The 27,809-nt window shown below is 42.6% G+C and overlaps 1 protein-coding gene across 3 annotated transcripts in view; it reads left to right on the top strand.

The window, feature by feature from the left end:
- LOC126475019 (uncharacterized) overlaps nucleotides 1-27,038 on the top strand; it is a 171,486-nt gene extending 144,448 nt beyond the window's left edge. The window contains exons 1-5 of one of the 3 annotated variants that reach the window (XM_050102559.1): nucleotides 10,738-10,855; nucleotides 11,405-11,563; nucleotides 11,703-11,908; nucleotides 20,805-20,912; nucleotides 26,962-27,038. In XM_050102559.1, coding sequence (XP_049958516.1) covers nucleotides 11,537-11,563; nucleotides 11,703-11,908; nucleotides 20,805-20,912; nucleotides 26,962-27,010 — 390 coding nt within the window. In that variant the 5' untranslated portion in view covers nucleotides 10,738-10,855; nucleotides 11,405-11,536 and the 3' untranslated portion in view covers nucleotides 27,011-27,038. Of the gene's footprint in view, nucleotides 1-10,737; nucleotides 10,856-11,404; nucleotides 11,564-11,702; nucleotides 11,909-20,804; nucleotides 21,276-26,961 lie in introns of those variants that run through there. The other 2 variants (XM_050102558.1, XR_007586642.1) reach the window with 2 other exon arrangements.
- Nucleotides 27,039-27,809: the final 771 nt, after the last annotated feature.

The following is a 27,809-nucleotide window of genomic DNA, read 5'->3' as shown; positions in this document are numbered from 1 at the left end:
GTCGCTCGGGACTTTACGTTGGGCAAGGGATTCGCTATAAATGCGAGCTAAGTAAGGAGCCAATGCAGTAGAGTACTCTCTGTAAAACCGAATTGGAATCCCATCAGGACCCGGCGATTTATTTATTTTCAACCCATTCAGCTGCTTCACAGCCCCAGGGGTGTCTATCACTACGTCCTCCATACGGGAATCTGTACGAGACTCAATCGGTGGTATGTTTGTACGATCCTCCTGCGTGAGGAGCTGATGAAGAGAACGAGGTCATTATCAGTAAAATAACATGGGAAATGCCACACATCACTGTATCTGATGAGCAGCGTTTGAAGCATTTAAAATTCTGAATGCAGGTGTATTTCTACCATGACCTTTCGGCTCATGAGTGTTTTTTCGAATACCCTCTGTTTCTGACTGTAGGCAGAGATACATGGGATAAAACAGCTGTTCAAGTGTAGACAAACAGGAGAGGGAATTTACAAATGATTCCACCATACTTTAGAACTGTGGGTTAACAAATGCCAGAGTCTACCTTAACTCAGAATTCTACGCAGATGATAATTTACACCTACAGTGGGATGAAATTGTGTGCAGTCCAACATTTGACATGCACACAAGGTTCCGTGCTTCTTACTATGAAGAGGACGGATGTCTACTCTGATCATAGGAACTCAAATAGCTGGCATCGGTCATCATAACAGACTGTTCAAAACAGAGCGAGATAATTAAGTCTTGATCTATAGATCCACAAATTGCATTTGAAGCTACATCAAATTCGCAGCTCCCACAGTAGCATACACCCTAGTTCTACATGACAATATGATTAATTATTGTCTGCTCACTGTTGTTGGGCGGTGAGCAGTATAAATGAAGAAGTATTATGTCATACCAAGAGCATTTCACAGTGGCATCTCAAGGTGTGAGCATCGCTGCAAACTCTCAAGGTTTCAATAAGAATGAGCATAGACAGTTCATATTTAAAGGTATTGCTTTTGTAGTATACACAGAGGATGCTGTTATAATAGAGACATTCTCAGCAAACATTGCATCACCAAGACCTCGCAAGGGTGGGACAGTGCTGGTGACATCGCCTTAATTATTTGACCTCACAGATACCATTATCTACCGGGGTGAAGACCACATAAATGTGTCAGATCTTCAAGTTTTCAGCTATTCAAGACCTGGAATGCAACGGGGTCCTGCTCTCCAACAACTCTAGAAGACGTGTGAGAAAAATAATGTTGTGTTTGGTTATGAAGGTGTAAAATTACTTACGACTTGAATGCTGAATAAATGAACTCTTTCCTCACATTCTGTGTACTTTCTTTTCAGTATGTAATTTTGTACAGATACCTCGTCTTTGGTTTTTCTCAAGCACAGCTGATATAATTTTAGACATGTTTGCTACATGTCTTTGGAAGCAGACATGTTCGTATGCCACCTGCTCCCATAATGAAATGCATGTTGCATGATAAGCATATTTTCATGCCACCATTACGTGTGAATTGTTATTCTCGATATTAAACCTGACAACAGCACTCATTTTGAGAAAAACTAATGTTGTTGTGTGTCTTACACACCCTTTATATACACAATGCAATGGAGTAGGTTTTCTGTAAATAAAAACAACTATAAATATGTATGGCAACGAATTTTTTAGTTTATTCAATTATCACAGATACAATTTGGTTATTTTAACCACACTGACATGTCAAAGTTTAGTGATACAATTAGGTTTTTTTTTACACATCAGTTCCTGAGTTACAATTCGAAAACAGGATTTGGTACTTTGTGATATAGATGTACATAAAAGTTCTGTGATAAAACTTGGTTCTGAATAAAACTTGGTTCTTTTAGAAAAAGAAATATATTTTAATTCTTTTTGAAACAGTTACAATTTTATTCCTTGTGATTCTGCTGCATACAGATACTTCCATATTTCACAGTGAGATTGAACATTCAAGCAGAGGTACTGTCTTATAATTATAACCAACAGTATAATCAGTTTAGTGGATCACAATGGACTGGTACGAGACTGAACAGTTAAAACAGAGGTATTTTTTCGTTACAGTAGTACTATTACTAATAATAACCATCGAATACAGTCCAAGCAGTTTTAAGGAACATGACTTTTTTTTTTTTTTTGGAATGAACTATGTATCCACAGACGATATTACAGTAGTAGCGCTGGATGTGGGTAGGAGGGTATCTAAAAGTTGCATTCTACTGGAAAAAGAGTACTAAGAACTAAGGAGACTGGGTTGGCTAGTGGAATGTGCGCCACATGGAACTAGTAGTTTTGGATATAATGGAAAATCAGCAAGCGCATCATGCAAAGTAATTTGGTATGTAAGTCTGTCTCCACAACACATCTCACATCAGAATCAGCCACCGTGCCATCTTTTTTGAATATCTCTCCTAATCCATTGAGATCTTCTTCGAGCACCCATTGACACCCACCAATCGTTAGCATTTGTCCCACGGCATGCCCATGTAAGTTCTTCATATATAAATGCATAATACAACTAGACTCATCGGATGCACTGAACGCCTCACCTGTGTGTGAGTTATTTGTCTAGGTGTGCCTATGGACACATTGCCTAACGTTCCCTCCAGATCCCCCACTCAAGAAGCATGTTCATTTTGGTCAAGAGGGTTTTCTTAGTTTTCTTGAGCAATACATCCTAAGACAACCCTGGTGCTGTATAATATTAGGCACGGTCCAGTTTGTATGTGCATACAGTCTAGTATTTCTCGAAAACGTCCACAAGCAAATATACGCCCATGTCCGTGAACAGTTTTGTATAATCGCCCGAAGTTGCGATATTAAATTTCCGCCATACATTTATAGCGTGGTCATAATTTGTATCCATTATGGGGTTGCCCAAGAGATTACTGGGGAATGCAGTTATGTGGAGTAGCCTTGTTTTGTGAAGTTTTGCCATACTATCCAGACATTCATACAGGAAAATCCCCCCCTCCCCTCCCATCCTAGTCGTAAGCTGAAACTTTGCACTATCGGGAAATGCGCCTTGGGAGATGTGCGTATCCTTCAGGGGTAGAGTTTCAGCAAGTCTCTGGAATGGTGCCTGCATAAAATATAGATAGTCAAGGAAATGGAGCATTGTTCTCAGCGTCATTCGTTTAAGAGTCAAATATGTTTCTCATTACTCCCAGGCAGGACACTGGCCTGATCTTTTTCCATACCGAATTTAGCCAAGTGCTCAATAAGAAAATAAGCATCATACTGGCTCAAATTATGGAAGAAAATAGATATGTGTCATGGTAATTTATACTTCAAGTCGCATGCATTGTCTGCTGCACCAAGGATCATAAGATGACAATGGCTCCATAAGGAGTTACCACTTGTCTATCTAAAGGCCGCCCGCAGATACGATAGTCTACTGCACTGTTGTATAAATCTTTATTCTCTTGCAATTTGATCATGAGGACGATGACACTGTAAAGATCATCAACTGCTCATGGAAGTTTTTCGAGCAGCCAAACCACAGGATTATCCCCGACATATGATCCATGATGGTTAAGACTGCAATCAAAGACATATATATATCAGTGGGTGTGGTGACACATACGGTATGTGTTTTTCAGTGAAGGCTGAATGTGCGTCTGTGGGATCCTCTTCACATGGTGTCACAGGAGTGAGAAAGTACTCAGTCAGCATACACTACCAAGAGACATCGCTCCTGCTGGTTGGTGGTTCTTAAACTTTAAGAATTTGTTTTCATCTATTGGCATTTCAACACGTAACATCAAAGTAATGACACCCAAGAATATTGTCACCTACGTTGTATTGCTTAGGACGTTGCGGATTTTTCTTATAATTTCTTTCACAAATCAGTATCTTTTGGTACCTTCATATAGTTGGACTCTGTATTTAGTATGTCATGGAGAAGTGAGTGGATGTTGACACATGGCTGATGCTTTCCAGATCCTCTACGGGCCATCTCTGAAAGCTTGGTCTGAATAGCGCTCAAGGTGAGGTCAATGAACCGGAAATGTGGAAATTTTGGAAATTTGTAATAAGGTCTTACGGGACCAAACTGGAATACTCTCTTTCAAATTCTGAAGGTGGCAGGGGTAAAATACAGGGAGCAAAAGGCTATTTACAATTTGTACAGAAACCAGATGGCAGTTATAAGAGTCGAGGGACATGAAAGGGAAGAAGTGGTTGGGAAGGGAGTAAGACAGGGTTGTAGCCTCTCCCCGATGTTGTTCAATCTGTATATTGAGCAAGCAGTAAAGGAAACAAAAGAAAAATTCGGAGTAGGTATTAAAATTCATGGAGAAGAAATAAAAACTTTGAGGTTCGCCGATGACATTGTAATTCTGTCAGAGACAGCAAAGGACTTGGAAGAGCAGTTGAATGGAATGGACAGTGTCTTGAAAGGAGGATATAAGATGAACATCAACAAAAGCAAAACAAGGATAATGGAATGTAGTCTAATTAAGTCGGGTGATGCTGAGGGAATTAGATTAGGAAATGAGGCACTTAAAGTAGTAAAGGAGTTTTGCTATTTGGGGAGCAAAATAACTGATGATGGTCGAAGTAGAGAGGATATAAAATGTAGGCTGGCAATGGCAAGGAAAGCGTTTCTGAAGAAGAGAAATTTGTTAACATCCAGTATTGATTTAAGTGTCAGGAAGTCATTTCTGAAAGTGTTTGTATGGAGTGTAGCCATGTATGGAAGTGAAACATGGACGATAAATAGTTTGGACAAGAAGAGAATAGAAGCTTTCGAAATGTGGTGCTACAGAAGAATGCTGAAGATTAGATGGGTAGATCACATAACTAATGAGGAAGTATTGAATAGGATTGGGGAGAAGAGAAGTTTGTGGCACAACTTGACCAGAAGAAGGGATCGGTTGGTAGGACATGTTGTGAGGCATCAAGGGATCACCAAATTAGTATTGGAGGGCAGCGTGGAGGGTAAAAATCGTAGAGGGAGACCAAGAGATGAATACACTAAGCAGATTCAGAAGGATGTAGGTTGCAGTAGGTACTGGGAGATGAAAAAGCTTGCACAGGATAGAGTAGCATGGAGAGCTGCATCAAACCAGTCTCAGGACTGAAGACCACAACAACAACAACGGGACCAAACTGCTGAGGTCATCGGTCCCTAAGTCTACACACTACTTAATCTAACTAACTTACGCTATGGACAACATACATACCCATGCCCGAGGGAGGAACTTCCGACGGGGGTAGCCGCACGGACGATGACAAGGTGTCTAAGACCGCGTGGCTACCCGCACGGCAAACCAGCCACAGACTGGCCGGCACGCCGGACCTCGACACTAATCCGACGGAAAGCAGTGTGTTAGACGGCACGGCTAACCGGGTGGGCTCAATGAACCACTCAGTGATCGGTGCTCCGCAGTATCACTCCATTGTTTTCCCAAAAGATAGGAAATACTCTTCTCTTCGAGAGCACCTTCGTCTTTGGGGATATGTGACAGTTTGCAGCATAGAAGTGCGCTGCATTTCACAGAGAGATATTGCGGATCATTTATGAGTTTGATAAGCTCTCTTTCTATGACAGGGCTGCACGCCAGCAGGACACGTGTAACAACCTTGCACAACCCTGCTGGAGTATCGGTCCTTGTAAACGAGATGCGCTCATGAAACTCATTGTCAATCACTATGTAATCCAGTTCTGCCACGACGTTTGTAATCTGATATCCGGTAGGACGGGGGAGGGGACAGCTACTAGCAATATCACTGTCACTACTACTACTAGAACTAACTGAAGGCGATGGCGGCGGTGGACACGGATGCTGTTGCGGAACGCCGGCCACCTAGCTTGGTCAGAACATGCATCCAGGTTGAGGAGAAGCCAGCTGTGAGGCGGGTTGTGGCGACGCTGTTTCTCTGACTGGTGGTGGGCGAGCTGGCCCCTAACGGGTACAGCAGACTTTTGCACAGGCCGTACATGCGACACCCACATTGTGGTGGTAGTCCGCTGCCAGGTACTACCGGCTGACTGGCTATAGTAGGAAAAAATACAATAATTAAACATTTAAAACGCACTGACGGCTATACAGCGAGACAGATTAGTACATTGATTAAAAACACTGATGCCGCAAAGAAAGAGAGAAAACGTATGAATATAATAGTTTACCTGAGTCGGCAGCGAGCTGATGTCATAGTTCTGCTGCCGGGAGGCAATCATTTCCTCCAAATCCTCAGGCGTTGCGTCGAAATATTACGGTAGGGACAGCTCCAATCCTGATTCACCTTGGCTAGCCCTTCAATCGTCGGTCCAATTTGGAGAAATCTTGGGCTGTATTTATACCGATTTGTTAGGGAGGAAAACCTCCTCTCTCCTACACTGCTACACAAGCACAAACGCAATATACTTTAGCAATACAGAGCTTTTTTTTATTATTTCCACTTATATGAGTGGTAAGAACTAGAGACTGTTCCAGCACCTGTTGCTGCTGAAAATAGTGTCCAAGTTGTGCTCTATTGCCTCACAAACATCGATGATGTTTTCTATAACAAAAAGAAGAAACGTAAGATATTTGAAAAAGAAATGATTACATAACAACCACTATGAAGTTATTATTATTATTATTATTTTTACATACGTGACTCATGTGGTGGAGGGTTCACAGCTGGAGGCTGTACCACGCCATGTTTCTGCTGCTGTTTTCTCAGCCTCCAGCATTTAGTCCAACTCGGCCAGCATTCCTGGCATGTAAGCTGTATCAAAAACAAGCATGAAACGAAATTTTGAACGTCAAACAACTGCTACTACTACTACTACTACTATTACTGCTACTGCTACTACTACTACTACCACAGGAACCAATTACAGATATTTTTTATACTTAGGAGGCAGTCCTGGCTGTGGGTTCTCCACAGGAGGCTCGACCTCAATGCAAACAGACGGGAGAGTCTTCCACGGTTCAGCCTTGTCCTATACTCATCTCTCGTCACACTCCACATGAAATCCTGGAGCTATACTGTAACAACGGAAAAGAAACGAAATTAATGACGAGAAATTCACTATAGAACTTAACACCCGAAATTTTCGTTTATCCACAAATCCACGAAAAAAAAATTGTTTACTTTCATCGAAGGTCGTCTTCCGGAAATCTACGGCACTTGCCGCTGATGTTGAAGTTATTGTGCTACATTTCATCTTACACAGACACGGACAAAACAGACAGAGCATTATAGCAACCACACCGGACAGGAGCAGAATGAGGATGCGAAGGGTGAGTGGGGGCTTAAATGGACTCACTTCCCTGTCAATCAGAGGGCTTCGTTTTGAAGGGGCATCCAGTCACGAAGCACGGTTGACGGAAAGTTCCGTAACTTCAAAGTTGGCTTTGTTTGAGACAGGTGTACTCTGCAAGCGATCGGTAGAATACTGGTATGCGATTGATATCGATAAAAGTTGCGTAAATGCTATGATACTCCGGAAAACCACGTGAAAATACATGGAATTTTTCAGCATGTAGTGTCGCAAATATTTTATTTTATTTTTGCGTGTAAAATCGGCTATTACAATCGGCTATTACAGCTGAACTGGTTTCGAGACCGGTAAACTAATTCATCGACAGAGCTCAGAAAGTAAATATTCTTGCAATCTCAGAATCTGGAGATGGTCGCAACGCGTTGCAAAAAATACACAAGCAAGGAGGCCGGGCCGTAAACTACTGTTAGCGGAGTACTGGAGGAACCAGCCCTGCCGCTGTACACGAGTTCAGAGAGTGGCTGCTGTCCATAGAGGGGGCACCGATCACAGATCAGGCCAGAGTGTGCGGGGGGGGGGGGGTCAGTTACGTTGAGACCCTTTCCCGCGTGGGGCATGGATTACCGAAAATGTGGGGGACGTTAGCACTGTGATCTTGCACGGTCCATGTACTTTTGGGATGTGTGTGTCTTTGCGGTATATGTAGGAGTGTCTGGCGGTCGATGGCAATATGCAGGATGTGGAAGTGATGATTTTGTATGATACAGGATACGAGCTGTGTTTACTACAATGATGTAGCGATATGGTGAGGTGGTACAATCGTTTGTGTTCATACAGCTTGGTTGGAGATGGCTTGAACGCCGAGAAGTTCAAGCTTTCCTCTACAGTAGCAGAGCAGTGTAACTGAATAGATGTCTTTGGCAACAGCTTCTGTATTTCATGATCCATAGAGCCCTCCCGCCTGGTTTAACTGTCAGTGCAATAACACTGTTGTATCTTTGCGATCTGCACAATATAGTTTTCCGCTGAAATTCTCGTAATTTATCCGTCTGCCGAAAGTGGCGGACATAGCTCCTACACCAGCAGCAGTATTTTGGCGCGAAAATTCAGTAAGAACCAATGGTCCATTCACAGGAAGTTCCATGTCAGAGTCACAAGACATTTTTAATGGGGAGAAAGTTCTATACCGTCAGAGAGTCACGTGATATTTTGTTTGTTCGAGTTTTTAGAGACAAGTCCGGGCAGACCAGCCTCCTGTGGTTCGGACAATGAGATGCTGTCACCGCCCGCCATTTTTGCGTAATATCATCTCCAGACCAGCAGTTCTAGGATATCGAAAATTCACGGAAAATTCTAGCCATTTTTCGTCTGTAGGGCAGTACTTCGAATTCTAGTAGAATCTCTTAGACATCCAATCTGCTGTGTATGTGTTTTTTTCGCGATCTGTTGTGGAGTTTCTAAATATGTCATGAAATTTTAGATATGTAATTGTTCCGATTTTCCCATCTGTGCTTAGACTCGAGTGTGGGTTTCGTATTGTACAGCGGCGATTCTAAAAGTATGGAAAATATAACATAAATACATTAACATCGCTGTCTCCAGCAGCGATAATAAACTAAGTCCCCTCAGCATTTCAGAAGAGTAATGAATAACACTGTTGCTGTATGACTCTCAATTTTTTTTTTTACTCTGTGCCTCCGAACAAGCAACTGAAACTCAATGGGGGTGAGGGTAGTGGAGTACAAAGAAACTGAATATACTTACTTAACCTTTCTCTTTGGCAGTTGAGCACAGACTGACCATTTTCCGCCATATCCAGGGGTGGCAGTGGTGGTGTAGGAGGGGAGGGGGCGGTGACGCCATAGGAGTCTGGGTGGGGGGGGGGAGGACTGGGCTGAGTTAGATTAGTGGTGGTAGACCAACTGACTTATTTCTCACTAAAAATTAGAATTTCTGGCAATTTTTATGAGCGCGGGGTAGTGGGGTGGATGACGTCGTAGGAGTAGTAGGGTCGAGGAGGTTAGGTTAGAGGATGTAGACCTACTGACCTGTTTCCCGACAAAAGATGTGAATTTTCCGCCATGATGACAGTGCGGCGTTGTGATATCTACGTCTGACACAGTGACTGCAAGACAGTCCTACATATACTGCAAAGACACACACATCACAAAAACAGAAGCAATGCACCTTATATAGTGGGAGTGCTAGATATCCTCCGTGAGGTCGGTCATCCACCGCGTGTAACGGGCACTAGGCAACTGTCCCTGCAAGCGCTCACCTGTTGTGTGCCCTCTGCGGACAGTAGCCACTCTTCGAACTGGCCTGAAAAGGCTGAGCTGATTCTTCCAGCACAAAGTCATCCGCCAGTGGTAGTTTCCGGCTCAGACTACTCGCTACCGTGTTTTCTGCAACAAGTTGCGACCATCTCTAGACTCTGAGATTGTAAGAGTATTTACTTTTTGAGCTCTATCAATGACAAATGCTTCGTCAATCGCGATTAATTATACCTATCTCGAAACCAATTCCGCTGAAATTTCCGTTTTTACTCACGAAAATGGTTCAAGTGGCTCTGAGCACTATGGGACTTAACATCTGAGATCATCAGTCCCCTAGACGTAGAACTACTTAAACCTAACTAACCTAAGGACATCACACACACATACCCGAGGCGGGATTCGAACCTGCGACCGTAGCAGCAGCGCGGTTACTGACTAAAGCGCCTAGAACCGCTCGGCCACAACGGCCGGCTTTTACACACAAAAGATGACTATAACACTTTTATGTTGAAATCATTGAGTGGCGTATGAAAATTTGCAGGATTTCACGTATTTTCACATGATTTGCTGGAGTATCAAACCATTGTACGCTACTGTTCTCGATGTCAACCACACAGCAGTATGCTACTGATCGCTTGCAGATTACATCTGTCTCGAACAAATCCAATTGCGACGTCATGGAACTTTCCATCAGCCGTGCTTCGTGACTGGATACGACTTAAAAATGAAGCACTCTGGTTGGCCGCTGCGTCTATAAAAATCCCCACCTACCTTTCTCATCCTCATTCTGCTCCTGTAACTGTAGTTGTCTGACTGTTTTGTCTGTGTCTGTGTTAAGATGAAACGTAGCAGCAACAACTTTAACATCAACGCCAAGCGTCATAGATTTGCAGAAGACTAACTACAATGTAAGTAAATATTTCTTTCGTGGATCTGTTGCTGAAAGAAAATTTCACGTGTTAACTTCTATTGCAAGTTTATCGTCATTAACTCCGTTTGTTTCCTTTGTTACAGCACAGCTCCAGGATATCATTGTTGAGAGTTAGGAGAGACGGGAATAGCAGGAGGCTAGAGCGTGGCTGACTCTCCAGTCCGTTTATGTTGAGGTCACACCTCCTATGGGAAACACACATCCAGGACTACCTTCTACGTATAAAAATATTACGTGATTTGTTCTTGTACTAGAAGTAGTAGTAGCACCAATGGTCTGACACCGAAAATTTTATTTCATACTTGTTGTTACAGGTTACATGCCAGGAATGCTGGCCAAGCCGGAGGCATTGCTGGAAGCTGAAAAACAACAACAGCTGCAACATGTTGTGGAACAGCCTCCATCTGTGAATTCTCCACTGCATTAGTCACGTATGTGTAAATAATAATAATAAGTCTATAATGTCTACCATGTATTCTTTTTCAGAAATTTTACGTTTCAAATTTTTGTTACAACAAACAAAAAAATGGCTCTGAGCACTATGAGACTTAACTTCTGAGGTCATCAGTCCCCTAGAACTTAGAACTACTTAAACCTAACTAACTTAAGGACATCACACATAACCATGCCCGAGGCAGGATTCGAACCTGCGACTGTAGCGGCCGCGCGGTTCCAGACTGTAGCTCCTAGAACCGCTCTGCCACTCCGGCCGGCTACAACAAACATCATCGACGTTTTGGAGTAAATAGATCACAAGCTGGAGACTGTTCACCAGCAGCAACAGGTGTTGGAACAGTCTCCCCATCCTACTTAATCATCCCAGAGTCATGTAAAGAGAAATAAAAAAAATAATTCTGTAGTGCTAAAATATATTTCGTTTGTGCTTGTGTAGCAGTGCAGGGGAGAAGAGATTTTTCTCTCTAGCAAATCGGTACACTATTACAACCTTAAATTTCCTCAAACTAGACTGTCGGTTGCAGGGCAGCTCGGGTTCTGAGATGTCAACATTACCTACGAACCAAAGTGGTCAGGGGTTGAGCTGTCCCTACCTTAATGGGCCGATGCAGTGCCTGAGGAGTTGGAGGTAACGATTAGCTCCTGGCACCAGAACGATGACATTACCTGCGCTTCTGACTCAGGTAAATAATTATATCCACACGTTTTCTCTCTCTCTTTGTGGTATCAATACTTCTAGTCAATATAGTTCTCTTCCTTCTTCTACAGCCTATGCGTCTATCTGTTTTACACGTACAACTAATGTATTTTTTCCTACTATAGCCAGTCAACCAGCAGTATCTGGCGACGTGCTGCCTCCACGTGACGCCCAAGTGGGTGCGACATGAATTCCCTGTGGAAAAGCCCATTGTACCCACCGGTGACCAGCTGACCTGCCACCGGCCAGAGAAGCAGTGGCGCCCCAAGTTGCATCGCAACCGGCTTCTCCTCAACTGGGTTCACGTTTTTTCCAAGCCAGGGGTCCAGAGGTTCGCAACATCGACCGCTGCCACCGCCACCATCGCCTTCGGTTATTTCTAGTAGTAATAGTGAGAGTGATACGGCTAGTAGCAGTCGCTTCCCCGTTCTATTACAGGACATCAGATTACAAACACCATCGAAAACTGGACTACACAGTGATCGACAACACGTTTGATGAGCACATCTCGTTTACAAGGTTTGAGAATCCAGCAGGCTAGTACAAGGATGTTACGGGTTTCTTGTTGGCGTGCTGCCCTGTTGTGGAGAGAGAGTTCATCAAATGTATAAATGATCCTCTGTTAAATGTGGAGTAACTCTATGCTGCAAACTCTCGCATCCCCCCCCCCCCCCCCCAAATACGAAAGTGATAATATTCATGGATGTATAACTTTGATAGTATTGATTTCCCCTCCAACTTCAGAACATGCCCAAATTCGGGATGCAGAACGCGGGTATTTTGGTTAATACTTTTAGTCTGCAGAAGAAGACCAAGCCAGATAATGATTACGATGACAATGGTAGAATTATCCAAAAATTTCGTCAGACCCTCTATTTATCAGAATTTGGTCAGTGCAAGCTGCCTGTAAACAAGCAACTAATCTCAGATGAGACTGAAAATCGAAACAACATGTTGGTCAAGGATATGTTAAACTCCTTTACTCCCAACTGAGTAAACTCACGAGTAAAATGAATATTTGCTACCTTTGTCTCAACTACTGTTCCTCAAGTGAGTCATTAGCAAAGTATTATTGATTGCTCTTCGAAGGATGCAGTACGTATTGCCATGCTGACGGAGGAAAAGAGATTCTTATGGTTTAAGAACCACCACCACCACCACCACCACCAGGAGCGATGCCCCTTTGCAATCTATCTGACTTTGAGTGCCTCCTCGCTCCTGTGACATGACAGCCTCACATTCAACCTTAACTGAAAAACACGTACCATATGTGGCATTGTACCAGGTGGTGTGAACCTTTGATTCCTGTCTTAATCAACACAGCTCACATGTTGGTGATAATCTTGTGGTTTGGCTGCTCAGTGAGTTCGAATAACTATCGTGGGAGGTTGATAAGCTTTAGAGCGACGTTGTCCTCATGGTCGAATTGCAGGAGAATAAAGATCTGTACAACAATGCGGTAGACTGCCATATCTGTGGGCTGCATTTAGAGATACAAATGGAAACTCCTTGTAGGGACCACTGTCATCCTACAGTGAAGTTTCGCTGTGAAGTACACACTACGTAGAACCTGAAATATTAATTATCATGACGCATACTCTTTTTTCCCTAATTTGAATGCTCACTTTCTTGTTGAGCACTTGGCTAAATCCGGTATGGAGAAATATCAGGTCAGTGTTCAAATGGTTCATATGGCTCTGAGCACTATGCGACTTAACTTCTAAGGTCATCAGTCGCCTAGAACTCAGAACTAATTAAATCTAACTAACCTAAGGACATCACACACATCCATGCCCGAGGCAGGATTCGAACCTGCGATCAGGTCAGTGCCTTGCCTCACAGTATTGAGAAACATATTAAATTCACCAAACGAATGATGCCAAGAATAATGTTCTATTTCCTTGACTCTTTACGTTTAGTGCAGGTACCACTCCAGAAACTTGTTGAATCTCTACCACTGAAGGATGTGGATATCACCCAAAGTGCATTTCCCGATGACGCAGAGTTTCAAATTGCGACATTGTAAGTCGACAGTGACGTACATTTGCCTGCGGGCATTTTTGAGAAATTCTGGACTGTATGCATGACTACATACGAACTCGACCCTACCTAATATACACATCAAAAAAAGTTTTGCATCATCTCGGTTCTGAGAGTACTGTAACCTGTACAGAAAATTGGAATAGAGATCAACATAAACATCATTTCCGCCCTTTTTATTGCTTATGGAAACCACACATTCCGTGTTGTACCACGATAAAGCAAGATCTTCAGAGATGGTGATTCAGATTGCTGCACACATTGGTACCTCTAATACTCAGTAGCATGACTGTATTCGTCGTGACATACTATCTACAAGTTCATCAAGGCACCGTTGGTCCAGATTGTCCCACTCCTCAACGGCGATTCGGCGTAGATCTCTCAGAGTGGATGGTGGGTCATGTCGTCCAAAAACAGCCCTTTTCAATCTATCCCAGGCATATTCGATAGGGTTCATGTCTGGAGAACATGCTGGTCACCCTAGTCGAGCAATACATTCTGAAAGAAGTCATTCACAAGATGTGCACGATGGGAGAACGAATTGGCATCCATGAAGACGAATGCCTCGCCTGTATGCTGCTGATATAGTTGCACTATCAGTCGGAGGATGGCATTCACGTGTCTTACAGCCGTTACGGCCCCTTCCATGACCACTAGTGGCGAACGTCGGCCCCACATAATGCCACCCCAAAACAACAGGGAACCTCCACCTTGATGCACTCGCTGGACAGTGTGTCTAAGGTATTCAGTCTGACCCGGTTACCTCTAAACACGTCTCCGACGATTGTCTGGTTGAAGGCATATGCGACACTGATCGGTGAAGAGAATGTAATACCAATCCTGAGCGGTCCATTCGGCGCATTGTTGGGTCCGCGCTGCATTAAATAAAGAATATGCTAAAATCTTAAATACTGCTGTGAAACAGCAACTGTGTAAATTTGAAGAGGTTGAAATATCAGCCACCCAGTTTGAAAACAAAGTTTTACTAGCCCTTTCCTAGGTTTCAATATTTTTAAAAGTATCTTCTTCAGAAGGAATGAGCCTTGTTACATCACATGATGGTACATTAGATTAGATGAAGCCGAGCAGCTCTGGTCATATTTAAAACTTACGAAAGAAGAATTATACCAAGCCATGGCTTTAGATAACAGCCAGATTACATATATTGTACTTCATAATGAATGCTCACTAGTAAATGCCCCTCGTCAACATAAACAGTTGGCCTTAGTCTCTGGCATGATGTACACGTAACACATGCAAATATTTTATCCTGTGACTCCTGCCACAATTTTATGGTTACGAGAGCCTCTACCTGTAGGCATTTAATAGTGAGCATTCATTCTGAAGTGCGATGTATGTAATCTGGCTGCTATCTAAAGGCTTGTCTTGGGGTAATTCTTGTTTTGTCACCTAATCTAATACAACACAATGTGACGTAACAAGACCCACTCCTGAAGAAGATCCTTTGTGTTGCAACTGGTTGGCTGATTTTTCAACCTCTAAAGAATATGCATAAAACTATTATTGACTTTGATTTGAACTTAGTGTCGTTACATCCTCACTCTCCAGCAGAGACTGAGTCTTTTCCCAGCCAGTTTTTTCTAGAAGGGGTGGGAACAGAGATGTCGAGGGGTGAGGGATGTAACATCCTCTGGTGGTGGCATTTTGCACTATCTCAGTTGATTCTTGTATCTCAAGGTGAGCACACACAAGGAAATATGCCGATGAGACAACACCTCCAATCTGTAATGGCGTAATTACATAATTAGGACGTGTAGTTGCTAGATGTAAGTTTTGCCCACCAAATAAAAGAGAGATACAGCCCCTGAAAATTGAAGATTATGAATAAACAATATATTATAGTAACTTCTGCAATGTAACTGAATTTCCTGTCGTGGGATCCTTCCGGTCCAGCAAGGATCGAGTCTTTCTCTCGTCAATTTCCAGGTGGGGGAGGAGAGGGAAAGTGAGGGTGGAAAGGGGAGGGATGGATGATTTCCCAGGATGGGGATGGGGTAGTTAATTAATCAGTTTAATCAACTAGTCAATTATTTTGGTATGAAAAGTGTGCTTGTATCAGCAAGGGGGAGGCGGGAGGGTTGGGGATATCACAGAGGTTCAAATGGCTCTGAGCACTATGGGACTTAACTGCTACGGTCATCAGTCCCCTAGAACTTAGAACTACTTAAACCTAACTAACCTAGGGACAGCACACAACACCCAGCCATCACGAGGCAGAGAAAATCCCTGACCCCGCCGGGAATCGAACCCGGGAACCCGGGCGTGGGAAGCGAGAACGCTACCGCACGACCACGAGATGCGGGCGGATATCACAGAGGGGCAAGGAGGAAGGGGTGGGGGCATTTCTCAGAATAATGGATTATCCACAGGGGTTATAAATCAATTAGCTTAAGGGGTGTGGGAGGTGATCATAAAATAAGGAAGTTTGTCCCTGACATATATCTTCCCCTGCATGCATGTAACACGCAGTGTGGGGTGTTACCCCGCCTCAAATCACTACTTCTGTATACTCCTACACCTTTCAGCTTTCCCTTCTTTGCTCAGGACTGGTTTTCCATGTGACCTTTTGATATCCACAAAGCTGTTTCTCTCTTCTGCAAAGGCATCTTTAATTTTTCTGTAGGTGGTATCTATCTTTCCTACAGCGAAGTATGCTTCTAAAGCTGTACATTTGTGCTCCATCCACTTCTGCTTAGCCATTTTGCACTTTCCATCAATCTCATTTTTTAAACATTTCTTGTCAATCTTTGAATGATGCTCCCTTTGAATCTCTCAACAACCTCTGGTTCTTTCAGTTAATCCACGTACCATCCTCTTAATTTCCAACTTTTTTGCAGTTTCTTCAGTTTTAATCTACAGTCAACAAACAATAAATTTTGCCCAGAGTCCACATCTGCCCCTGAAAATGTCTTATAATTTAAAATCTGGTTCCGAAATCTCGGTTATATAGTCAATCTGAAACCTTCTGGTGTGTCCAAGTCTCTTTCATGTATCCAGCCTTCTTTCATGATTCTTAAACCAAGTGTTAGCCATAATTTAATCATGCTCTGTGCAAAATTCTAGCGGGCGGCTTCCTCTTTCATTCCTTTCCACCAGTAGAAGTACACCCACTATTTATCGTTCTCTTCTTTTTGGAACTATCGACTTCCAGTCCCCCCTCACTATCAAATTTTCGTCTCCCTTCACTATCTGAATAATTTCCTTTATTTCATCATACATACCCTGAATCTCTCTATCATCTGCAGAGCTAGATAGCATAAAAATTGTACTACTGTGGTGAGTGTGGACTTTGTGTCTATCTTGGCTCCGATAATGCATTCACTATATTGTTCATAGTAGCTTACTTGCATTCCTATTTCCTTAGTCATCATTAAACCTACTCTAGACTACCCTATTTGATTTTGTAATTAGAAATCTGTATTCCTCTGACCAGAGGTACCTGTACTCCTGTTCCCCCTTACTTCGAATTTCACTAATTCCCATTGTTTTTATTTTGCGTCATCAGCCTTCTGACTGGTTTGACGCGGCCCACCATTAAGTCGTCTCCTGTTCCAGGCTCTTCATCTCAAAGTAGCACGCAACCTACGTCCTTAATTATTTGCTGGATGTATTCCAATTTCTGTCTTCCTATACAGTTATCGCACTTTACAGCTCCCACTATTACCAAATAAGTCAATCCTTGATGTCTTAACATATATCTTATCATCCTGTCCCTTATCCTTGTCACTGTTTTCCATATACTCCTTTCCTCTTGGATTCTGTGCAGAACCTCCACATTCCCTTATCAGTCCATCTATTTGTCGACATAAAGGTAGCATCACATCTCAGATGATTCGATTCTCTTCTGTTCCGGTTTTCCCTTAGTCCATCTTCACTACCATACAATTCTGTGCTCCAGGCGTACATTTTCAGAAATCCCTTCCTCAAATTAAGACTTATGTTTGATACTAGTAGACTTCTCCTGGCCAGGAACGCCCTTTTCGCTAGTACTAGTCTGCAATTAATGACCTCCTTACTCTGTCCGTCACTGATTATTTTGTTGCCTAGGTGGCAGAATTCCTTAACTTCATCTGCTTCGTGACCATCAATCCTGTTGGTATTTCTCGCAATTCTCATTTCTGCTACTTTTCATTACTTTAGTCTTTCTTCGATTTACTCTCAGTCCATATTCTATACCCATTAGACTCTCCATTCCATTCAGCAGATCAGGCAGTTCTTCTTCACTTTCACTCAGGATACCAATGTCATCAGCGAATCGTTCATTGATATCCTCTCACCTTGAGTTTTAATTCCACTTCTGAAACTTTCTTTTATTTCTGTCATTGTTTCTTCGATGTACAGATTGAACAGTAGGGGCGAAATGCTACATCCTTGTCTTACCCTTCTTTGAATCTGGGCATTTCGTTCTTCGTCTTCCCATCTTATTGTTCACTCTTGGTTCCTGTACGTATTGCACATTACCCGCCTTTCCCTATAACTTACCTCTATTTTTCTCACAATTTCGACTATCATGCACCATATAACATTGTCGAAGGCTTTTACAGGTGGGGCTATGAACACGTCTTGATTTTTCTTCAGTCTTGTCTCCATTATAAACAGCAACGTCAGAATTACCTCTCTGATGCCTTTACCTTTCCTAAAGCCAAACTGATCATTATCTAACATATCCTCAATTTTTTTCCATTCTTCTTTATGTTACTCTTGTAAGCAACTTGGATTCATGAGCTGTTAACCTGATTAGGCGATAATTCCCGCACTTGTCGGTTCTTGCAGTCTTCGGAATTGTGTGAATGATATTTTTTCGAAAGTTGGATGGTATGTCGCCAGACTCATGCATTCTACACACCAATTTGAACGGTCGTTTTGTTGCAAATTCTTCCAATGATATTAGAAATTCTGGTGGAATTTTATCACTCCCTTCTGTCTTATTTGATCATAAGTTCAAAATGGTTCAAATGGCTCTGAGCACTATGGGACTTAACATCCGTGGTCATCAGTCCCCTAGAATGTTATAACTACTTAAACCTAACTAACCTAAGGACATCACACACATCCATGCCCGAGGCAGGACGAAGCTGCGACCGTAGCGGTCACGCGGTTCCAGACTGAAGCGCCTAGAACCGCACGGTCACAACGGCCGGCTGATCATAAGTCCTCCAAAGTTCTCTTAAATTCTGATTCTAATATTGGATCCTCTATTCCTTCTAAATCGACTCCTGTTTCTTCGTATATAACATCAGACATATCTTGCCCATCATACAGGCCTTCAGTGTACTCCTTCCCCCCATTCGCTCTTTCCGCTGCATTTAACAGTGGAATTCCGTTTGTACTCTTAACTTTACCACTTTTGCTTTTAATTTCGCCGAAGGTTATTTGGAATTTTCAGTACGCTGAGTCAGTCCTTCGACAGTCATTTCTTTTTCTATTTCTTCACATTTTTCATGAGCCTTTTCTCCTTGCCTACCCTGCACTTTTTATTTATTTCATTCATAAGTAAATTGTATTTCTGTATTACTGAATTTCCCAGAACATTTTGTACTTTCTTCTTTCATCGATCATCTGAAGTATTTCTTCTGTCACCCATGGTGGTTTCTTCACAGTTACCTTCTTTGTACCTGTGTTTTTCTTTACAGCTTCTATGAGTGTCCTTTTTAGAAATGTGCATTCCTCTTCAACTGTACTGTCTACTGGGCTATTCCTTATTGCTTTATTATAGCTTTGGAAAACTTCAAGCACGTCTCGTCATCCCTTAGTACTTCTAGGTCCCACTTCCTTGCATAGTGATTCTTCCTGACTATTCTTTTGAACTTCAGCCCACCCTTCATCACTACTACATAGTGATCTGATTTTGTATCTGCTCCTGCGTACGCCTTACAATCCAGTATCTGATTTCTGAATCTCTGTCTGACTATGTCTAATCTACTATAACTGAAATCTTCCCGTATCATCGGGTCTTTACCAAGTGTACCTCCTCCTCATGTGATTCTTGAACAGAGTATTCGCCATTAGAAGCTGAAATTTATTACAGAACTCAATTAGTCTTTCTACCCTCTAATTCCTTGTCCTAAGCCCAAATCTCCTGTAATCTTTTCTTCTACTCCTTCCCTCACAACTGCATTCCAGTCCCCCTTGACTATTAGATTTTCATCTCCCATTATGTACTGTACTACACTGTCAGTATCCTCACATACTTTCTCAATCTCTTCGTCTTCAGTGAGCGATGTTGTCATGTATAACTGAGCTATCGTTGACGGTGTTGGTTGCCTATAGATTCTGACAAGAACTCTATACTAACTGTTCACTGTAACATGCTCTTTGCTCTCCCTTTCTACTCATAACGAATGCTACTTCCGTTATATCATTTTCTGCTACTGTTGACATGACCCTATACCAATTTGACCAGAATTTCTCGTCTTCTTTCCGTTTCACTTCACTGATTCCTAGTATATCTAGACTGAGTGTTTGCATTTCCCTTTTCAGATTTTCTAGCTTCCGTACCTCATTCAAGCTTCTGACATTCCGTCGTAGAACGTGTTGCTTTCGTTCATTATTCAACCTTTTGTCATTGTCGCCTCCCCCTTTGCAGTCCCTTTCTGGAGATCTGAATAGGGGACTATTCCGGAATTTTTTACCAAAGGAGAGATCATCAAGAGACTTTTTTAATTACAGGCCACATGTGCTGTGGATACAGGTAGTGTTTCTTTAATGCAGTGGTTTCCATTGCCTTCTGCATCCTCATGCCGTTGATCATTGCTGGTTCTTTCGCCTTTAGGTTCTGTTTCCCGCCCCAAAGACAAGAGAGTGCCCGGAATATCTGTCTTCTTCCCCGCCCTCTTTGACAAGGGCGTTGGCAGAATGAGAGTTATTTCTTATGCCGGAAGTCTTCGCCTACCAGTACCCATTATATCTAGCTTTAAACAGTCCATTTCTCATTTTAAATTTTCTAACCTGCTACCTAATTACAAGATCTGGCTTTCCACGCTCCGATCCGCGGAACGCCAGTTTTGTTTCTTCTGGTGATGACATCATCCTGAGAAGTCCCCACATGGAATTCCGAATGGCGAACTGTTTTACCTCCGGAATATTTTACCTGAGAGGATGCCATCATTATTTAAACACACATGCCCTCCGAAAAAATTACGGCTGTAGTTTCTCTTTGCTTTCAGACGTTCGCAGTACCGGCACAGCAGGGACGTTTTGGTTGATGTTACAAGGCCAGATCAGTCAGTCGTCCAGACTGTTGCCACTGTTATTACTGAAAAGGCTGAAAGAAGGTATGTTCTCCAGTTACGACACATATATCTTCTCTTACTTGCAAAATATCTGTTGTACTCATTTAACCATTATCTCTGTTCCTTCTTGCAATTCTTCTAGTGGAGACGATAGGAGAATTTTAATTTTGGCTTTCATTTCCTGTAGTTAACAACTGTTAAAGCATTGCGTGTTTTCTTAGGTATACGTAGCCAACTCTTCCCCATATTCTAGCGGAAGTTTCGTATAGAGCCTTATGGTTACCACTTTATCCACCTAATGGACGTAAAATGTAATTATTACATCGACTTTAAACTCTACAAAACGGTTTTTCTGTTAGATGCACAACGTGCAGTCGACCACATTTTAATACATGTAATCATCCTTTCTAAGCATATAAAAATGAGAATCGAATTCTAAGCAAATACAAGTGGGAATCGAGTTTTATAAATAGATTTGTTGTATATCTTCCAATGTAGTAGCTGTCCTCAGATTCATCATTTTCTGATAGTAATCCAAATTACGGCCACTTTGCATTGGTATTTACAATAAATACTGATTCCCTGATATGTCTCGATTTTTCCATGTACTGTATTTAAAGTAATTTGTAATACTTGCTAGTTCATTTGCAACAGCAGATTATATTCAAGCAGCCTGTACTCTTAGATCATAGCAACTGTTTTATAAACTGTTATACCTCAGTTTGTGTTTTTTGACTTCAACTTGTTCCATTTCCAATTTTCTTTTGCATACATGTAACACATTAACTGCACTTAAAGGAATAATTTCTGTAATAGGGAACAGTTTAAGTATGTTTGATACACTGGCTCTTTTTCTTAATATCTGTGAAATAATACAATTCATTGCAACAAATCCTAATTTGGCAATATCTATATTAGACTGTGTTGTGGAGAAATCTTTGATCTGGGCATCACCTTCAACAAAAAACGTATATACAATATTTATATTGTTTTTGTTGGAACATGTGTTAAGAATTTCCACATAGTTTACAGGTAAATAATTAAAAGTATAAGCAGGCAAAATGTAGTTTACAATTTTTTCTTAATCTTGTTTGTTCAGAATGTTTACTTGTACACCAGTCACAGTACACAAACTATAAAACACTGTTAAATACAACACAGCAACTTTTCTGTAAGCTATGCAACAGATTATACCACACAGAATAAATTAGCACGCAGTGTAGTGGACCATGTATCAAATACTATTTGTTGGCTTAGAATAGCACAGGGTCAAGCACATGACTCATTCTGTAGTTGTACATCGTTAAATTGTAGTTTTCATTCCGGTAGCACCACGTTCTTTAGCCAAGGAAGACAAACATTTCTCATAGATGCATATCAGTGCATTTTGTAACATAAGTAACATGTTTACCGTACGTTTGTTGATTCCTAGTCTTATAATATGGGATTACCCAGAGCCTCTTGATAAAAAGCTTCCTAATCAGTACTCTGCTTCACACAAAGTATTCTAACGTTGCCATCAGGAGGCATTTCAGCCTGCTGCCAAATGTTTCCGGTCTGCATTAATTCTGATCTCTATCGTTGTTTTGTAACATATTTATTTTCATTCGTTGTTGGTTGGACGTTTTGATGATTCAATAAATCACTTTTTAAGCACCTCAGAATCCAAATATAAAAGTGGCACGGCCTCTGCAAGATAACCACTGCAGAATATAGCCGCTGTGTGGGAGGACAGTAATACCGCGAAGGCCGGTGCTCCACCTGAAGGCGTATTAGGGAGAAAACGCAAGAGTTAGGCTGCCCAGGACGTCGCCTCAATCCTGGGGACCGAGGAAGATGAAGACGACCGGTTGCTGGAGAAGAGCAACTCGACACGCTTACATGGAATCAGCAGCATACGCTAGCAAATAATGCTGTCGGGTGGTGAGATGAAGTGGTTTACTCTCCCACCCCCTCCATCCCCCCATCCATTTCTACTTAGTTATTGAGTTATGTCTATGGCCAATCATGTCAAAGTAAACCTGAGACTACATTTGCATTGTTGATAACAATAAACATAAAAATGTTCCTATGTGTCTATAATTTAGAATCCCAGAACCTATTTCATTTTGTTATATTTTGGCGTCCATTGTGAGATGACCTTATTTTCACATCCCTAAATCAATCCGGACTCATTCACTAGGTTTTGGCGCCCAGTGTGGGACCATTTACAGATCAGTTCCATCAGTCTGCTCAATTCTATACAATAAGCATTTTAAGAAAGTGCTTAGGATAGGGAAGAAGCAGTGTGTCCCAGACAAAGAAAAAAAGGACATAACTTGCAACATGTTGAGCTGCACTCTTCCAATACAACGTCAGAGAATGAGCTGAAGGTCCACTTCATCCTTGATACTGCAGACGCTGTTAGAAAGACCAGGATTTCGCAGTTGTCGGTATCATACAGGGTGCCCTGTGACGTCCCAAACCATCTTGCCAGGTGTATAACCACTACGTAGGTGGAAATGCACTCTCCAACACACGGACGGTTTGTGTGACTCCTTCTACTTCTGCGTCAGAAACTGAAACTTTTGCCAATTGGCAGACCACTTGCAGTATTCTGTTCACATTGTACTCCAGGGCGACTTCGTTTCGATGTTAGCTGCATCCTGTGCAAAACGAATACGTGGGTGTACAAACTGGAGGAAAAAAAATATGGACTAAGGGTTGTTGGCAACTTGGTCCATCTAGCAAGGAATGAGAAAAAGTTCCAGAAAATAGCGGATGTTATTGAAGCTAAAGGAAACAGCTATGGAATGAACACGAATACAAAGGAGAAAGGCCGGCCGAAGTGGCCGTGCGGTTAAAGGCGCTGCAGTCTGGAACCGCAAGACCGCTACGGTCGCAGGTTCGAATCCTGCCTCGGGCATGGATGTTTGTGATGTCCTTAGGTTAGTGAGGTTTAACTAGTTCTAAGTTCTAGGGGACTAATGACCTCAGCAGTTGAGTCCCATAGTGCTCAGAGCCATTTGAACCATTTTGAACAAAGGAGAAATGGGTCGAAGAAGAGAAAAATGAAAGGGTAAAGACTCTAGAAAAACTAGAGCATGCACAAATCTTTATCTCGGAAGCATAATAGAGAGCCACTGCAACTGCATGACGAATTGCGGTGAAGACAGACGCATTTTATAAGAAGAAAAGCTTCGTTCTTTTCATAAATATGGACAAAGAATTGAAGAAAAGACTTATGAAGTATTTTCTATGGCGTCTCCTCCCGTATGGTGCTGAAAACTAGATAATGAGGAAGAAAGATAGAGAGAGGGTACAGGCTTTTGACGTATGAACGTGGTGGAGGATGGAAGGAATAAGTTGGGTGGTTAGGTTGAAGAATAAGGTGTTACTGAGAAGAATGGGAAAGCGGAGACAACTACTAAATGGGATTAAAAGAAAGAAAACAAACAAGATACACCGAATTTTAAGAAAGAATGAAATGATCATACACACACCAAAAAAAGTTTCGCATCACCTCGGTTCCGAGAGTTCCGGAACCTATGCAGAAAATTGGAATAGAGATCAACATAAACATCATTTCCACCCTTTTTATTGCTCATGAAAACCACACATGGCATATAATTGCGTAGGCTTCCGCGGCCAAAGTCAGTCGACATAAAAGTTTTCTGGGTTTGGTACCGCGTCATAACCTAAAAACTGCTGCTGCTACAGAAAAACCAACGTTTCGGCCACGATTGCAGCGGCCTTCTTCCGGGCCAGATTGCTGTACACACCGGTACCTCTAATACACAGTAGCACGTCCTCTTGCATTGATGCATGCATGTATTCGTCGTGGTATACTATCCACAAGTTCATCAAGGCACTGTTGGTCCATATTGTCCCACTCCTCAACAGCAATTCGGTGTAGATACCTCAGAGTGGTTGGTGGGTCATGTCGTCCAAAAACAGCCCTTTCCAATCTATCCCAGACATGTTCGGTAAGGTTCATGTCTGGAGAACATGCTGGCCACTCTAGTCTAGCGATGTCGTTATCCTGAAGGAAGTCATTCACAAGATGTGCTCAGTGGGAGCACGAATTGTCGTCCATGAAGACGAATGCCTCGCCAATATGCTGCCGATATGGTTGCACTTTCGGTCGGAGGATAACATTCACGTAACGTACAGAAATTACGGCGCCTTCCACGACCACCAGCGGCGTACGTCCGCCCCACATAATGCCACCTAAAAACAGTGGGGAACCTCTACCTTGCTGCACACGCTGGACAGCGTGTCTAAGGTGTTCGGTCTGACCGAGTTGCCTCCAAACACGTCTTCGACTATTGTCTGGTTGAAGGCATATGCGACACTCATCGGTGAAGGGAACGTGATGCTAATCCTGAGCGGTCCATTCGGCACGTTGTTGGGCCTATCTGTACCGAAAAGCGGTGACAGTTCATTTATATATTGAATATGGGGCGTTTTTAATAGATTAATATCTATTGAAGTTGCCAAATAAGACCAGTTACATTCCTGCCAAAATACATTCTTATACAAAAAAGACTCACCACGAAGTAATCTTCTAAATGGGACAGACATCGCTAATCGTGATGTACATATACTGACAAAAAATAAAAAATAGACGATTTTTCGAGTGAAAGAGCTTTACATACTGAGAAAGGTGTTGATTCACCTCTGACGCTAATGCGAGCAGTTATTCGACTTGCCATTAAGTGATAGCGTTCTTGGATATCCTCCTGAGGGATATCGTGCCAAATTCTGTCCAATTGGCGCTTTAGATGGTCAGAATCCCGAGCTGGTTCAAGGGCCTTGCCCACAATGACCCAAAAGTTCCAATTTGGTGAGAGATCCGACAACGTGGCCAAGGTAGGGTTTGGCCAGCACAATGGAATCATCTGGCTGAAGTGTAAGCCCAGGATGGTTTGCCATGAATTCCAACAGAATGGGGCATAGAATATCGTTGACGTTCCGTTGTGGTGTTACGGTGCCACGGATGACAACCACAGGGGTCCTGCTATGAAAAGAAATGGTACCTCAGATTATCACATCTGGCTGTCGGTTCATTGACTGAGGCAGAATATATTAAATGAGTCTAGCTTCGAAATGTGCCCCATGACCAGCGAAGCCGTGTCTGGAGACACCAAGAACAACGGTGGATTACCATCCCGACTGTCACCCGTCATACAATCGACTGCCACATGTCATGTTCTGGGTTGCCATTTCATTTCACTATAGAACCCATTTGGTTGCCATCCACGGCACTCTTACAGTAAAGCCGTACGTGGACGATACGCTATGCTCCATTTTGTTTCACTCCATGGGAAGTCATCCAACGCTTGCATTTCATCTAGATGATGCACTTCCATACACCGCGAGAGTTTCTACTGCTTGTGTTCGTGATTGCCAGGCGCTACCGTTGTGAGCAAGGTCACTGGATCTCTCCCCAGTTGTGACCGTTTGGAACATTATGGACAAGGCCTTCCAACCAACTCGGGATTTTGACGATCTAACGCGTCAGTTAGACAGAATATGGAAAGATATTCCTCATGAGAACATCCAACAACTCTGTCAATCAGTGTCAAGCTGCGTAACATCTTGGATGAGGGCCAGACGTGCATCAACTCGTTGCTGACTTGCTCAGTTTGTGACGGTCTTTCACTTGAAATAATCATCCAACTTTTTAAAACTGTAATCATCTGTTTGTCCTTACAAGAACATCACATCTGCCGATTTCCAACCTATTCAGGTAATTACTTCGTGTTGTGCCTTTTTTCGTCTTTGTGTGTAGTAAATGATTAAATTTGTGAGTTTTCTTGCTGGATCATCATGACACTGCAGTCGCAAGTGGGAGGAGTAGGTTAAGCTCCCTATCTAGCCATACATTTACAGATTTACCGCAGTTTCTCTCAACCACTCACATTAAACGCCAGTATTGTAAGTCTGAAAAGGGGACGACTGATTTTCTCTTTCCTCGTACACCATTCCGAGCTTGTGAGTCACCTCTAATGAACTCGTGTCGACGGGGTGTTTAGTCCTAATCTTCCTCTTTTTCTCTAAAAGGGTTAGACTTCATTTCTCCATCAGGACTAAAACTTTATTTTTGCAGAAACAGTTTTCTCGACGATGATGCACACAGACCCTGGGGGAGAGGTTAAAGCTGAAGGACACAGACTGCTGCTGCTGCTGCTGCCGCTGCGCTGGATCATCCCTCACGGAGCCCCGCCGCTGCGGCGGAAGTGCGTGGGAACGGCAGCCGCGAGGTCGCAGGCCAGCTCACGCCTCTGCGTGCCGGCGCGCCACCAAACGCACCACTGTCGCCACACGGCCGCGTCGCGTTATCCGAATACGGAGCAGCTCTGTTTGGGCATCTGCCTCTTAGTGGCGTGAAAGCGTGCTAGTTTGAATGGAACAATGGTACCATAGGTAAAATGGCTTATGGAGCTCTTTGTGTGTCTTACTAAGCGACGTAAAATGGACCACATACAGGCGCCACAAGGTTTGGCACTTGTCCTGATTGGCCACGGGCCATTTCTCAGTTATTTATTCAGAATAAAATGGAGAACGAAAGATATATAGTGATATGGACTTCATTAGAGCCGATGTCAAAGATATCGTCACAGATATCGGTGTCTACATCGTCTACGAAGGGAATAATATGTGGATGTCCCCTTCCCAACGTATGTATTACGACAGTGTTCACTAACGGTAATATTTATTTGGTGCTGACCAACTAAATTTCACAAAACCCTTCATCTACATGATTTCTCAGCAATTCACACTTAAGTGCCTGTAGACAGTTCACCCAAATCGTTCACATTATTTTTCTGCCGTACCGGTTTCCAGCAGCACGCAGGAAAAACGAACACTTAAATTTTTCCGTGCCAGCCATGATCTCTCTGATTTTATTAGAATGATCATTTCTCTCTATGTAGACTGGTCTCAACAAAATTTTCT

Source organism: Schistocerca serialis, chromosome 4 (assembly GCF_023864345.2).
Source record: "Schistocerca serialis cubense isolate TAMUIC-IGC-003099 chromosome 4, iqSchSeri2.2, whole genome shotgun sequence".
Lineage (NCBI taxonomy): Eukaryota > Metazoa > Arthropoda > Insecta > Orthoptera > Acrididae > Schistocerca > Schistocerca serialis.
The sequence above is the reverse complement of the archived record's forward strand: the minus strand, read 5'-3'. Positions and strand labels throughout refer to the sequence as shown.